The sequence below is a fragment of the Tamandua tetradactyla genome, chromosome 14, assembly GCF_023851605.1.
Source record: "Tamandua tetradactyla isolate mTamTet1 chromosome 14, mTamTet1.pri, whole genome shotgun sequence".
Lineage (NCBI taxonomy): Eukaryota > Metazoa > Chordata > Mammalia > Pilosa > Myrmecophagidae > Tamandua > Tamandua tetradactyla.
The window spans coordinates 63,637,037-63,650,237 of NC_135340.1; the positions used below are offsets into that span (position 1 = coordinate 63,637,037).

At 35.3% G+C, this 13,201-nt stretch overlaps 1 protein-coding gene across 6 annotated transcripts in view; it reads left to right on the top strand.

Annotated features, from left to right (window-relative positions):
* The window catches only part of GALK2 (galactokinase 2), a 207,016-nt gene that overhangs the window by 89,976 nt on the left and 103,839 nt on the right, over positions 1-13,201 (top strand). For all 6 annotated transcript variants that reach the window (XM_077127836.1, XM_077127837.1, XM_077127835.1 and 3 more), the window contains 3 exons: positions 699-822; positions 3,203-3,293; positions 6,216-6,362. In XM_077127836.1, the coding sequence (XP_076983951.1) occupies positions 699-822; positions 3,203-3,293; positions 6,216-6,362 (362 nt within the window). The remainder of the gene's footprint in view (positions 1-698; positions 823-3,202; positions 3,294-6,215; positions 6,363-13,201) is intronic.

Sequence of the window (13,201 nt, forward strand, 5' to 3'; positions counted from 1 at the left end):
ATTTCAAGCCTTTTTCCTTTGTTTTCCCCTGAATGCCTTATATACTTAGGTGGTCACTAAATATTCGTTGTTGCAGACAATGCATCCATGTTATTAAAACAAAGCATATAAGGCATTTACTATACATATTGGCAGTTGTACAAATTATATGGAGAGCACTCAGTTAATACAGAGAATATTGCTTTGTCTTATCACTGCTTTTTAAAAAGTTGATCCCCCTCCCCCACACACATTTCAAGTATTTGTTCTCTGTCTTGTTATCATATAGTTCAAAGGAAAGGAGGAGTTTTAACAAAGAAGATAGGATTTAACAAATGAGTATGACTGCTAAATCATTATATTGATATTTCTCTTAGTCTCCAGTGTCTTAGAGTGGCTAAAAGGAAAAACTAAAATTGTGGAACTGTAACCCATATGAAACTGTGAAGTCTGTTCTATAATTACTTATTACAATGTATTTTGAAGCTAATTGCTTTTCTGTATATATGCTGTATTTCACAATAAAAAAGTAAAAAAAAAAAAAAAAAAAAAAACCCAGCTTGTGGTCAAGTTTTTCCTGAATGTTGACTTAAAGCTTTTTTTGTTTCATATGATAATAATGAATATAATGAAAATATTCATTTTAAAAAAATATATATATAATAAATAAAAATAATATATATAATAAAAAAATATATATATATATATTTTTTTCCTAGGAGAACATATAGACTACTGTGGCTACTCTGTTCTCCCTATGGCTGTAGAACAAGATATGCTGATAGCTGTAGAACCTGTGAAAACACACACTATCCAGTTGGCCAATATAAACCCTGTGTACCCGTGAGTATTTGTGCTGTGTATTCAACAACTATTCAAATGAACTATTTGGTAGACGTCAGATTCATATATAATCATTTAATTCATTGAAATTTGTACCTGACTCACCATTTAATTTTTATTCATTTTGTTTACTTGTTCATTCACTGGAGAAACATTTAGTGAGGACTTGTCAAATACTAGACATTGTTTTAGGTACTAGGAGATACAAAGATGAAAGTAATTTTCACCTTGCCCACCAGGGATTTATCATCTACTGAGGTAACTTTCTCCAAGAAAGTGAAGTCTTGTGCCTTCCCTTTGTTACTAGGCCACCCTATAATCTTCTTGGTACAGTATTTTACCAAGCTGTGTTATCATTACCCATTGACTTGATCTGAATCCTCAGGTGGATTAGGAGGCTTGTGACTTCAGGTACTGTATCCTCACTTTAATGTGCTAGCATCAGTGTTGAACATAGAGTCTGGTGCTTAATAGATGTGAGTTTCAGATATGAGTGCTTTGTCATCTTACGTAAGGAATTTTTTAAAATTTTTAGTGTGCTAAGATTGAAAAAAAATCATTAATGGCTGTTGAATTTTATTAAATGTCTTTTGACCCCTTCTTGATTGTAAGCAATGTATTTTAATTTCTATTGGTGATGGTAGAGCTTGTGACAGTAAAGACTGTGTGTGTCCTTGAGAACTTATTAAGTTTCCCTAAGCCTTCAGGGAAACCTTTGCCTCTTCATCCACTGCTGACCATATAAATGACTCCGTCTCAGCCTTGTATCCTACCCTGGACTATGCACGGTCATATTACAGCATTAGCTGATAGTGCTTTATATTCAAGTAATTTCTGCCAGATTACAAATTCTTAAAATATAAGTTCCAAGCCTTTTTCCTTTGTTTTCTCCTGAATGCCTTATATACTTAGGTGGTCACTAAATATTTGTTGTTGCAGACAATGCATCCATGTTATTAAAACAAAGCATATAAGGCATTTACTATACATATTGGCAGTTGTACAAATTATATGGAGAGCACTCAGTTAATATAGAGAATATTGCTTTGTCCTATCACTGCTTTTTAAAAAGTTGATTCCCCTCCCCCACACACATTTCAAGTATTTGTCCTCTGTCTTGTTATCATATAGTTTTCATTTTGAAATAATTTTTAACTAATGAAGAAGTCACAAAAATAATACAAAAATTCATATATTCTCTTCTTCTAAATTCTCTGAATTTTAACATCTTACATGACCACAGAATAATGGTCAAAATCAGGAAATTAAAATTGCTATGATACTATTATCTAATCTAGAGACCGTATTCAAATTTTGCTGTTGCTCCATTGATGTAATTTTTCTGATTCAGAATCTGATGTAGGTTACATTTAGTTGTTATATCTCCTTTAATCTGGCACATCTCTTCAGTATTTCTTTGTCTCTTATGATTGCAACACTTTTGAAGATAACAGGTCAGTTATTTTATAGAATGCCCTTTATTTGGGTTTGTCTAATATTCCATCATGATTAGATTCAAGTTATTCTCTTTTGACAAGAATACCACAAAAATGTTGTGCTCTCAGACCATTGTATCAGGAGGTACATGATGTCCCTTTTCTAGTGATATTAACTTTTGTCATTTGGTTAAGAGGGTGTTTGCCAGATTTCTCTACTATAAAATTACTAATTTTTTTCCTTTGGCAATTAGTAAGTTTCTTGTGGAGAAATACTTTGAGACTATATAGAATATCTTGTACCCACTCATTTTAACATCCATTGATGATTCTTTCCTGAAGCAGTTATTATTGTGGAGTTTACCAAATAATGATTTTCAGTTTTCATCATTTCTTCTACATCTATTAGTTGACATTATATCATACGGGTGTGTTTTCCCTTTTCCTTCACTTAACTTTGCATTCACTTGTTAATTTGAATCAGCTTAAATTCCATGGGTTATAGTCCATTAGAATCACCATTAGTTCCTTCTTTTGTTTTACACGGTGAAGATGGTGAAATTGGATGGGTGGCAGAGAGTGTGGGGAAAGATGTTACAGTTGGGGATGTGCCAGACTGCCGCCCCAGAGGATAAATGTCCGTTTGCTTTACACCAACTTAACACTGACCAACATGAAAGAAAAATGGTTGTAGATTATATAAAAATATATTGGTTACTCTTCATTCAGGAAATAAAAAGGACGAGTTGGAGGTAGTTTAGTCATTAAGGTCACTACTAATTCCTCTCAACTTTTTAGCAGGTAGGCGGTGAAGTATGTTGAAAGTAAACGGAAAAGGAGATGCAGTATCAGTGTCTTGGCACAAGATGGCAGCAGTCAGCCGCTGATTTTGTAGGACATGGCTTACAGACTTAAATAAACGGCGGCGTCTTTTGTTTTTGCAGAGACTTCCGTACCAGTGTTAATAACATTCAGATTGACAAAACCAAACCTCTGTGGCACAACTATTTCCTGTGCGGATTTAAAGGAATTCAGGTAAATCGGTTTCGAAATGATGGAACGATGAAATGACCTACCAGCTTTGAAGTGATACTGTGGATTGTGGCAAATCCATTCTATTTACTGTACTATGTGTCTCCTTCTTTTAATGTGAATTGTTGTTTCTGTCCTGTTTTGCTAATTTATATGTTTCAAGGGATGAAGAGGGTCTTGAGTGCTTATGGATGGTGTTCTAGGGGGCAGTAGTGATCTTTCATATAGCTGGCTGCTCATAAGTCAGGTGCACTGACAAATGTCTGTCTGTTTTTTAAATATTTGCTTAAATTTTCATTTGAAGGATATGTTCGGGTAGGACTATTTACATTTTGTTTTGGGATATATAGGAATACACTGTAATAGGATTTGGTTTCAGAGAGAGTGGAGTTTGAATTTGGGCTCTGCCCCACTGTGTTAATTTAACCTCTTAAATCTCAGATTTATTATCTGTGAAAAGAGGATAATACTACTCTCCAAAAGTTGATGCAAGGATTACCCAGTACTTGAAACATAGTAAGCATTTAATAAATGGTAACTATTATTATTATGACTACTCCAGTTGTAGTTGTATTTTTAAAATGGTAGTGAAATTTAGCATAAGTATTTTCCTAGAAACACTGAACAACCTTGAACTTCTCTAATGTTGTATAGCAGAATAAGAAAACAAAATATTTCCACCTTCTTTCATAATTCAAAAAGTTTGAAGGACAGAAAGAAAATTGATATTTGTTCTTTCCAGGGCCACTTTTATATTTGAGTAATTCTTTTAGATGTGGTATGATAGCTAATAGAAAAATTATAAGTAAAGGACAATAAGAGGTAGCTTTTGCTTTGTGAGCCAATGAAACAAAACAAAAAGCCTGTTTTAGAGAGCTGTGCTCATTACTGCCTGGTGGTCCTACTGAAATTTTGTCACTAGTAGGCTAGGACTCAGTGATAGATGTATCATAGAAATGCACCAAGTCCATTTCTGATGAGTGGTCCTGTTCTCTTTATTGTAGTACTTCTGGTTTAGAGTCCCCATTTTCATTTATTTCTTTCATGTTTTTTTAAATTTTCAGATGTGTAGTAGTAAATTATGGGAAAAGTTATTGGCAGGTTTTAAATCTTTAGGTCATTTGGCTTGTCATATGCTTTAGTGGAAATTACATTATTTGGAAACATTTAACTGGCAGATACAATTTGATCTTCCTTAAAACACCGTGCCTTTTTATAGACTGTGGGTAAGGTGACCTAAATAGTGCATGTTGTTTTATGTTATTTTTGAGCATTTTAGGTCTTTTAGCTATGGTCTTTGGTTTGATGGCTTATAGGCAACAGCAGGTTTATACAATGAACTTTGGGCAGAAAAGAAATTTAAATGTTAGTCTGTTTGGAAACCTTCAAATTCAAATAGTAGATAGTTCCAGAGGATAATCTGTTTATATTAAATTGAACATGTTATCCTTTTGGGATAGAGCTATTACAGAATTTGGCAAAATCCCTTTGTGTTTTTGAATCTGTTGTATGTTTTAATTTAAACATTGCGTGATAAATTTGTAAGTATGATTCACATTCAAGATACCCTGTGGATCAATTTATAGCTATATATATATATAGTATTCTCCGAGGATTTTTTTTAACAAGCTATCAGCTATTCTGTATGAAAGGACATTGGCAGCAGCAGGGTTTCAGTTTATAATTTGTTTGTATTTCTGGAAAGGAAATTTTTAGATGACTTGAAGTGAAGAAAAGAATATCCAACTCAATCTCTTCTTTTGTGCTGCATGAGTTTTGCCAGCTCAGAAAAAAAGGGCAAAAAAAAATTAAGGAAAAAAATTTTTCATTTGCAGATTTTTGTTGTTACTTTAGTTATTTTAACTAGCTTATTGAAATTTCTCCCTAGAATAATAGTGTATATGGTGAAATGTGTAATTATGTAATGTAATAGTATTTCCTGCTTTGGTCTTGATTCTTTGGAGTAATTTACAAACACTATACTTTTTCTTAAGGAGGAAGTGACCTTAAATTTATTTTTTAATTCTAAACCACAAATATTGTGTTATCATTCTAAGTAACCTGGAGCTTTCTATCTTAAATCAGAGTTTGATTCTTTGGGGTTTCCTATATGTAGAAATAGAGTTTCCCAGCTTCATTTAGAATCTGCATTCTTATTTGTGGCTGCATTCTAATCTGGCAGTCTTGAAAGTTACCATATGGCTAAATTACATCTATAAATGCTAGTAAAAATCTGGATTTCCTCATATAGCTAACTTATATTAAATCACAGTGACAGTATGCTGGCCCAGGTTTTAACTGCGGTGGAGAAGTTCTTAACTAAGAATCAGAGAACAGAACCCTATTCCCAGCTCCCTATTTATTTGAAGTGTGATCTTGGGAAAGTCTCTTAATCTCTTCATGGCTAGGTTTTTCCATAAGTAAAACAGGACTGAGAAAGTTTGGCACTCTTTTCTTTTGGAGAATTTCTGAAGAAAGACACAGCACAAAAACAAGCCACTATTAGGGTTAGACTTTTTACAATAATAGAGTGTTGGGTGTGCTACATAAAAATTTAAACTTCCTTGCCAATAATCGTGTATTTCTTGTCTTGCTACTTAAGAAACTGATTCATAAGTATTTTATATTTTTTCCATATTTGGTCAAATCAGTTGATATTCAAGTGAAAAAGCTTTCAAGGCAAGTTTAAGAAATATGTCAGTAGCTTTTTGTTGAAAAAGTACAAGTTATTCTTCAGGGTACCTTATCCTGTGGTCAAGAGCCATTAAATAAAATGTTTTGTATAGTCTCAACTAAAATGAATTGCACAAGTAGTTTCTAAAAATAGTATAATAGGTCCATTGATATGGGAATGAAAGAACGTTTCTACTACTCTCTGAATCCAACACTGAAGTTACTAGTGCTGTTTTTTGCCTTTATTCTTAGGAACACTTTGGTCTTAGTAATCTGACCGGAATGAATTGCCTGGTAGATGGAAACATCCCACCAAGTTCTGGCCTCTCCAGCTCCAGTGCTTTGGTCTGTTGTGCTGGTTTGGTAACACTCACAGCTCTGGGAATGAACCTATCCAAGGTAACTGACTTTGTTGTAAGCCTCACACATCCTCATTTCTAGAGGCATTAGTATTCATATTCTAAGTCAGAATGCTTTACTTTGATTGAAAAAATGTGATTTACCTGAAAGGACTGGCACAGGTTGGCAAGCATTTGTGATTTAGTAAGTCCTACTTTTGTTAAGCCACTATAAGGTAGCTGATACTTTCCAAACAGTGAGCAGGTCTGTTAGTAAGTGTATTAAAATGCTCTTGGATTAAGTGTGGAGTCTGAATTCATGGATATCTTTTCTGATCACCTCATTAGTAAGTTAAATTTAGAGCAAGAAATTTTAGAACTCATAGTTGGGCCTGCTTATTTTTACCCGAAACCTTAAGTTAAATATTTGACAGTCAGTGGGTAAGAAGGGTAAAGATCAGGCTATAAAGGAACCGAACAACATATCTGTTTATGCCAGCACGTTAGTCACTGAAATAAACTTAAAAAAAAATTTCATTACGGAGAGGAAATGCTTATTTGAAGGAAACATAAATCCTACAAGAGGTCAGAAAGCTTCAGCTTTACAAGTTCATATAAATCTCTGACTTTGAAGTTCAGAGTAGGTGTGCTCAACTTTAATTAATGCTTTCGAGTTCTGGTTCAAATAAAACCTTGTAATTTGTTCTTTTTACCTCATGTACATCAAGTTTGCAGATAACAGACTGGACATCATTCCTAGTCTCTATTAAGCCTATTTAAGCTTTCAGTTTGGAAATTTTATATGTAAAAGGGAGAAATGAAGGAGAAAGGAAAGGCTCAGATAGACGTATTCTCTTTATGTGTTATATATAAGTATTCATTAGTTACCCCTTTGTGAGCAATGGCTTATTTGGGGGGAAGGGTATTTTGTTTACTATTTTTTTTTTTTGAGAGGAGAGAGAAAAAAGGGGCAAGGAAGTCCATATGTACAATATGTTCCTCCTGGTACTACTTTTAATTTGATGGCTCATTCATTTGTTCATTCATTTAACTTTTCAACCGTTATTTGTTTAGTAGCTACTTTGTGTCTGGGCAATATTCTAGGCATTGACGATATAATAAATACAATCTTACCCCTCCCAAAGTTAAAAGGGGAATGGAGGCAAGTAAATATGCAACCATAATAGAGGGTGATAAATGGGTACATAGTATGCTATGGGAACAGATCTGTGATGGTTAAGTTCATGTGTCACCTTATCTAAGTTACAGTGTCCAGTTGTTTGGTCAAGCAAGCACTAGATTTATGGTTACTGTGAGGCTATTTCATGGATTTAAATGATCAGTAAGTTGATTGTATCTATGACTGATTATATCTACAATCAACAAAGGAGATGGCCTTCAACAATGAGAGAAGTCTCATCCAATCAGCTGAAGGCCTTAAAAGGAGAACTGGTGATATCAGCTGTCAGATCGAAGAATTTTTGTTGTTACTTCTTACTTCAGCCAGCCAGCTTCTCCTGGGAAATTCATCAGAAACCTTCATTAGAGTTCCCAGCTTGAGCCTGTGCTATGGAATTTGGACGTAACCATTCCCACAGCCATGTAAGCCAATTCCTATAATAAATTCCACAATATTTACATATATGTGTAAATATATATATTCTATCTATTTCCTGTCAATTTTGTTTCCCTGGAGAATCCTAACTAATAAAAAGTCTATCCCAGATTTAAAGAGCAAGGACATCTAAGCTGAGACACCAAGGATTAAAGGATTCATAGATGTTAGTCAAGCAACACTGATAGCATGATAACACTGAAAAGATCTGATAAGTACGTATCAGTTAGAAGAAATATTGTGTGGAAGTAAAAGGAATCATGGTTTTTTGGAGGAACTAAAGGGGTTCATTATCATTGGAGTAATTTGGACAATGGGGTAGGAGACCAGATGTTGGGTCTTATAAACCATGTTAAGGACCTTAGGCGTCATCCTGACAGCTGTGGAAAAGCATTGCAGAGTTTTAGGAAGAGGGTGACATGATTACATTTGCAATTTAATACATGGGGCTGTATTATGCTTGTTTGTTTTTTGGGAAGTACATGGACCAGGAATTGGACCTGAGTCTCCCATATGGCAGGCGAGAATTCTACCACTAAGCTACCATTGTACCCTCTGTGGGGCTGTATTATGAAGTCTGGAGTTAAGTGTAGCAGTATTAGCATTACAGAAATTACTTGGTCTTGGGAAGTATGCAGTGAGGATGGAGAAAACTGGATGATAGAATCAAAGAACATCCCAGCCAGATTCAATAGCTTTGATCATTAATTGGGTGTGGGGAAGGGAGATAGTGAAGAGAAGGATTATAGTCAGGTCTCTGACTTGGTGTGGGTCATGGGAATGAGGAATACAGATGGGAAAATAGTTTTGAGGGAAAGCTGAAATATTGAGTTGGAAGAATCTGTGGAAGTATTAATGTAGTTATATCTAGTGTTTAGTTACCAAGAAAAAAATAATCTCTGAGGTCAGAAGAGAGAGTTGGACTTGAAATTGTTGATTTGAGAATCATTAGCATATACTTGGTTTTCAAAGCCATAGGAGTGGATAAGAACAACCAGGGGTGGAGCATGTATGGGAAGATAGAAAAGACCAGGATAGATCGCTGATAAATATGAACATTTAGGGAATGGGCAGAAGAAGAGATGTCCTGTGAAAAGTTTGGGTAGTTATATAGGTAGCAGGAAAACCAGAAAGATGAGGCAACAACAAAGACCAGGAAGAGAATGTTTCATGAAAGGAGTGACAGTGGTGTTAAATGTTCCTGTGAGGTTAAGTGAGATGAAGCCAGAGAATTATCCATTGGAGTCAGCGACAAGAAAGTTGAACAAAAGTTTGGCCAGGGCAGTTTAAGATAGAAATAGGTTGAACTGTCTGTAACCAAAAATTAGCAAAGATCATTGGATGCAAAAAGTTTAGCTATGCAGAGAAAAAGAGAGAATCTGTTGTTGGAGAGGGGTGTAAAGTCAAGGAACTCATTTCCCTTTTGGTGGGAAGATTAGCTAAACTTATATTTTGTATTTTTCTGGTCCTTTGATGATAAGCTATACATAAGGGGAAAGAAGAAAGAAGGTAAAGAAAAAGAAACACTTGCAACATTTGAACACTGAAATTAATTCTGGTCATCTTTATGTGTCTCCAAATTCAAAAATAGACACTAACAAACTGATCTGACTTCAATACCTAGAGCTTAAGGGAATAATATGTATATCCTGTCTTGCCCCATGAGTCTAAATTGTGCTTCTAATGCTTATATTTTCTAAGAGCTGAGCATTGTTATTTGAAGAGTCTCTGTGCTGTAGTGAGACAGAATCCTAGTCTAAAAGGGAGTCCCTAATTTGCTCAGTCTTTAAATGACAATTGTGTATTTGACTCCTGTAAAAATTGTAGAACACAAGAAGTAAAGAGACTTTAGAGATGAACTAGTTCAAATACTTTCTATCGATTTATCAGTTGGAATCCTGATAGGAAACATGTGACACATACAACTGATGAGAGTTTAATAAAGACACTATTACAGATGCATGGACAAGACAAGGGAACCACCTAGGAATAGTGAAGCCAGAAGTCACTATATTTTAGGAGCTATGGCTGCATGTTATGCGGTGATGTGGAGTTATATGCCCCAGAAAAAAACATGTCCTTAATTTTACTCCATTCCCGTGGGTGTGAACCCATTGTAAATAAGACCTTTTGATGAGATTGCTTCAGTTAATGTGTGGCCCACCTGAATAAAGGGTCTTAGTCCTATTACTGGAGGGCTTATAGAGAAGGCCACAGAGAGAGAAACCGTGGGACAGTCAGAAGTTGAAAGTCTGTGGACCCTGGAAGAGAATGGGGAAGATGCTCCATATATGTTGCCATGTGACAGGAAAGCCAAGGAACCCCAAAAATTGCTGGCTAGCCAGAAAATACTGACCCTGGGAGGAAGCTAGCCTTCTAGTCTCTGAAACCATGAGCTAATAAATTTCTATTATTAAGCTAATCCATTTTATGTTATTTGTTTTAGCAGCCAGGAAACTAAAACATAGATTGCCAGAAATCTAGCAAGGCAGGGAAAGAATGAGGTGAGTGGGGTGAGGGGTTAAAGATGAAACTGAGTGAGGATGAGAGAGGGGAGTTGTCTATAGAGGCCATTTTCCTGGGGTACAGAGAAGTAAAGAGAATGGAGGGGCAGGAAGTTAAGCAGGGAATAACCAGACCATTTGATTAGGAAATAAAGTTCCACATCCCATGAGTGAGCGGTGGTTAATTCACCACCTATTGATGAAAAAACTCCTCCCAACTATATATACATTAAGTATACCCCATTTAGTTCCAGACTATAATGACTGCAAATGGGATATTACTAGAGTAGAACTTGTTTATTCATTAATAAATAAATGCTCAAGTCTGAAACCAGAAAAACAAGATAGCTGGTCCCCCAGAAAGTCGGAAAACCAGAAATGATGAAACAGAATGGGAATGCTAGAAGAGAGTGGGGTTTGATAAAAGACCTATAAAAAAGAAAAGACTTTTTCTCCACTCTTCATTGAGTCTTCTTTTCTTAAAATCATTCCCAAACAGCAGGGAAAACAAGAACAGGAAGCACAAGTCCCATCTCTGTTGAATCAAGGAGGCATAAATAATCCAAAACCACAAGATACAAAGATGGAAAGTGGATGGAAGAATGGTACATGACTTAGCAGAGTAGAAAAAGGTCAGAGTCAAATGCCTGTGGAGGGAGAAGCCATGGAAAGCAAGCTGACTCATCCCACAGCTCTCTGGAAAGGCTCAGGAATTAGAGGTACCTGAGAAGGCAGGGTGACAGGGTGAGCAGGAATTTATTTCAAAGTATGTATTTAGACCTTCAGATCCAAATCTTACTTGGCATAATTAGGGAACTATTTTCCCCCACCTATGCAGGAGTCTCTGCAGAAACAACCAGAGAGCTTCTGGTTTTAGGGACATTGAGATCTGAAAAAGGCAGGGTGACAAAAAGAATTGAAAACTGGGATGCAAAGTACATTCTCCATCAGTACAGTGGAATTCTCAACATTCTTCCTCTACTTACCTGTAGCGTATTTGGCAGCTACACCAACCCATGTCCGAACCTCCAGGGATGTCGTAGGATCTTTTTTAGGGGACTCTGAACCATCCCTTAGAAAAGACCTACTGGTAGTGACATTGGTGAGCCTCTCCCCCCAAAATTGATCAGCTATTCTATAACTCTGTTAGAAGTGCCTTTACAAAGCTTCTAATTAACATTTTGTTGACTTGCTCTTAAAGATGATAGGACATCTAAGAATAATCAAACTTTGGAGGACAGCTTCCAGTATAAAGCAGAAAAACTAAGCAAGCAAACTAAAACAAATAAAGATACACAGAGAAAATAGGAACTCAGAGGAAACAGAGATAATGCTTAGAGCAGTAGAATGCTTCAAAGAAGCCATAATGTCCTCAGAAAGGTAAAGGAAAGTATTACATCCTTGAAAAAAAGAACAGAATGTTATTTTATTTTAAAAAAGAAACAAACAATAAGCAAGAGCATTAGGATATTAAAAATATAGTTAAAACAAAAAATTTAGTAAAAAGACTGGAATAACTCTGTGGTAACGTGTAAGAAAAAAAAAAAGAGAGAGAGATGGAGAATAAGTGAAAGACAGGAAAATTCATGGTTCAATCCCAGAAATACAATATCTAACTAGAAAGGAGAGACAGGAAACAGTTTGAATATTCTTTAAACTGTATATGTGAATCTCAGATTGGCCAAAATAATAAATTAAAAAGAATGCCCAAACCAAGGCATATTATCTGGGAATTTCAAACTAGAGTGTTTTAGAGAAGATACCAAAAGTTGATTTAGAGGACAAGAGAAAAGGAGGGAGAGAGATCACAATCAAAGGAACAAGAATGAAAATCAATTTCTTAAAAAGAGCATCGGAAACTAGATGTCAATAAAATAATGCCTTCAAAATATTAATGAATTTTTAGTCTACAGTATCTGTTTAAATGCATCAATGAAGTGTGAGGATAGAATAAAGACATTTCCAAACATGCGAAGTCTAAAGCAAGCTCCCTTCTACATATCCCAGTGGATATAATCCACTAAACTAGAGAGTAATCTAAGAAAGATGATGACATAGGTGCCAGAAAATGAGAAAACCAACACAGGAGAGAGCAGTGGGGATAATTATAGAATGTATTGAAGGGAAATCCCAGCATAACACCCATTTTTCAACTTAGAAAATAATCACCATAGATTAAAACTAGAAACGGAAGGGAAAAAATAGAACTGGTAAATGTAGTGGGAAAAAAGGAACAGCTGAACTGATAAGTTTCACCATGTGGAAAAATGGATTGAGAGCGATGTTATATATAGAACAATTGTAAGGCATTGGAAGGCTGAGCTTAATAGTCAAATAAAACTAAACAAATGAGGAAATGAGGCAATTATTAAATATAGGGGAAAATGGTATGAAAGAAAATGAATCATTTTGCATTATTGACTCAAAAATGAAAAATAGTCCTCATAATTAACGTATTGAAAATGGTTTTAACCAAAAATTTTGACAAAACTTTATTGAGAAACAGTGGAGCAGAGGGAGGGGAAAAGTAGATATAAGATAGCTAAAATTCTCTTTTACCATAATAGGAAGGCAAAAGACAAAGTTTAAAATGGAATAACCAGGAGGTAAAATTTTACTCAGATTATCTGATGGTTTAAGGCAAGAGCTAATAATCAGGGGACATTGTAATGCGGATGGGATGAAGGGGTGAGGGCTAAAGACTACTTCTGTTTGTTATAAGCCTTTTAGCTCCATCTGACCTAAATATGCACATCTGATCATGTGCATATATCCCTCTGG